Raw genomic sequence first — 2,979 nt, forward strand, 5'->3', positions numbered from 1 at the left:
GATAGGGAAGTCGGGCAAATCAGATGTTTTCCATAGTTATACAAGATGACAACACTTCTATATATAATGACAACATGATCAAATTAATTAACAACATGGAAACTGGATGTTGCAGACAGGGGAAACTGATCCGGACACGAGGATGTTATTCTCGCGGCATGCACGTGCACAATACTTTAAACCGTAATGACAATGTCGTCATAGGAATTGATGACACAAACACTGGAACTTCCGTTCAGGGGAATGAAGGGAACCGGCCACTGATCAGGGAACCAAGCAACATTGGAAGCATGTTGACAACACAATTATATAGAATCACAACACATTTGTATATGATGACTAAACCTAAGCTGTATAGTTGAGTTCCAGAGAACCAGTCATTGATATTAGACGTAACCAAGTTCAGTGAAAATGGCATAAAGGTCAAGATAATAAAACATCTTCATTCATTACAGGGCAATAATGTGAAGGAGTTCAGAAGATTGGTTACACAATATCATTCACTATTTAATATTGACATTGACAACAAAATGATAGTTATTAACAACGCTACTCTAACCATTGACAACAAACCAGATTTCCACTGATAGTAACGATATTTTCTGTATTAAATGACAAGTCAACATTAAGGTCATACTTGCACTTAATGTTTGCTTGTCACCCAAAAAAGCTTGCAACCCATGCATGCAGTACATATTACTTACACCCTCTGTATGTTGTGCATCATTTACATTAAACCCTTTGCCCAAAAAATTACAAAGGGGTCAAAATAGCTAAAAATGTCTCCTGTTCTAACATTTACAGCCACTTTCATTCTAGGTTTGGGTTTTGCAGTTCCTTTGCGTATGACCAGCTTCACCACAATTTGCACAGTGGTATATCTTCTTATTCTGGAATTGTGATTCGCATCTGTTAGCTCTCGACCTTCCAGCAGGTCGACTAGTCTGAGGTGGGAATTGAAAAATTTGCTCTAAAATATTTTCTGTCAAAATGGTATTTGGGTCAGGCCTGTCGGTGGTGACCACTGGTATCATGCAGCGAGAGTAAATCTTTTCTTGGGATGTGATCTTGTAGCAATTTTCAACAAAGTCATAGACATTTTCGTGCATGGACTTTATGGCTATACAAGCATGTGGACACGGGATCCCCAACATTTGCCAAGCTGCTCAACTACATGTATATACACCGAGATCAACACGCAAGGCTCCATGGGATGTGTGGACAACAACCCTGCCCCCACCATATGGTTTAGGCAACATAGGTTTAGCAAGGGCAACATTTTTCTTTACTTGTTCATCAATATTTGGTCCTATTCCATTTCTCCATCTACCCATTGTCATACTAGTTGCATGCATTTTTTTGGCTACCTTTTCACGGTGCTCATGGATAAGCTGTGCAACGTTGTGCCTCCTCTCCTTTACCAACCAAGCGTTAAATGATTTGGCAAGGTTTGTAGTTATATTGTCCCATCATCGATATGGAAACTTACTCAATGCCTATTTTTCCACATCTCCATGAGTATTAAGCCACTAGAATAACTGTGGAGAGAAACGATGCATGTGGTCCATTGCCTTATCGAACTCACCATCAAGCCTTGCATATGCGATATTATCAAGCAATTGCAACCCATCTTCCTTCATGGACTTACTTGTCTTCCTCTTGCCTCTGTTTGCTTTAACTAGTTCTGCACTGAAGTTCTCCTTCACATGCCTATAGCAATATGCATGCCTCTCACTTCCAAATATTGTTCGGACAGCTGCTATGATTGAATTGTGACGGTCTGAAACTATTGTTAACTGGTTAGAGCCAATGATATTTTTAATCATATGCAGAAACCATGACCAATCCTCATATATTTCCCCCTTCACAATGGCAATTGCAAATGGTAATAATTCATTTTTCGCATCATAAGCCGATGCTGACAGCAATGTTCCCTTATACAGTCCACTTAGGTGAGTTCCATCTATATACAGTATGTGCCTACCACCAGTTAAGAAACCCTCTATACAACACCTATAAGCTATGAAAACTCGCTCAAATATGTTATTCCCAGTAGCAACCTATTCAGCAACAGTTTTTTCATCACTTTCTTTTAGTCTTTGACAAATCCAAGGTATTAGCATATAAGATTGCTCAGGTCTGCCTTGTATTTCCTCCATTACTTTTTCCTTAGCTCTATATGCTTGCTTGTATGTTAGATTCACCCCACAGTCTCTTTTCAATATTGTCATTATTTCAGTAGGCCGTTTGTCTATGTGATTCCTTACCTCATCAATTATAATTGCTGATGTCAAACTAGCTCTTCCACCATGGCTGACTTGGAGATTGTCTTGCACACTATGCACATGTTCATTTACAAATGTTGTCACGCATAGGAAAGGAGTCTTCTTCCCCACTGCATTTGCACATATCTTCCATGGGCAACCTTCAACCTTGCATCTCACCGACATCTTGTCCTTACTATTCTTCACATACTTGAACTCAAAATTATGTTCTATGCTATATTTGTGTATTGCCTTTTTAAACTCTTCTGCATGTGCAAAATTTTACAGCTGTCTTGAAATCAATTCCCTCCATTTTGAACAATTCATCTCAGGATATGGTGTTAGTGCATACTGTACTCCACATGTTATATTGCTAGAACCGCCTCTAACTTCATACATTAAGGCCCCACCCATATCTTCATGCCCCACTGGTTCATACTCAATTTCCATACTGCTGAATGAGCCAGACCTTTCTTGTGACAGGCCCAACAATCTGTCAACTCTGCATGCACAGTGACAACTTCAGTAACAAAATTAACAATAATAATATAACAAATGACAACTTCTATAGCCTATTAAATATCACTTACATTTCCAGATCTTCTATTATATCAGCACCACTTTCTTTCTCTTTACATGCTACGTATAGATGGCCATGCCTCTCATTATACTGAAAAAAGTTCCCAATCTCACCTTCATCAACTAAATCTATTAG

The 2,979-nt window shown here is 38.9% G+C and overlaps 1 protein-coding gene across 1 annotated transcript; it reads right to left on the minus strand.

Moving 5' to 3' along the window:
* Window positions 1-1,529: 1,529 nt before the first annotated feature.
* LOC114754150 (uncharacterized) lies at window positions 1,530-2,450 on the minus strand. Its single transcript, XM_028942909.1, has 2 exons — window positions 2,163-2,450; window positions 1,530-2,060 (listed from the first exon to the last, which is right to left on the minus strand). Exons 1-2 carry the CDS (start codon window positions 2,448-2,450, stop codon window positions 1,530-1,532), a joined length of 819 nt encoding a protein of 272 aa, XP_028798742.1.
* Window positions 2,451-2,979: the final 529 nt, after the last annotated feature.

This window comes from Neltuma alba, unplaced genomic scaffold (genome assembly GCF_004799145.2).
Source record: "Neltuma alba isolate B1F8T4 unplaced genomic scaffold, ASM479914v2 tig00010087_pilon, whole genome shotgun sequence".
Classification (NCBI taxonomy): Eukaryota; Viridiplantae; Streptophyta; class Magnoliopsida; order Fabales; family Fabaceae; genus Neltuma; species Neltuma alba.

Coding starts and splice junctions, on each gene's coding strand:
- LOC114754150 (XM_028942909.1), bottom strand. CDS start 2,450: ATGTCGGTGAGATGCAAGGTTGAAGGTTGCCCATGGAAGATATGTGCA. Junction 2,061..2,162: donor CATATAGAGCTAAGGAAAAA/GTAATGGAGGAA, acceptor GTTGCTGAATAG/GTTGCTACTGGGAATAACAT.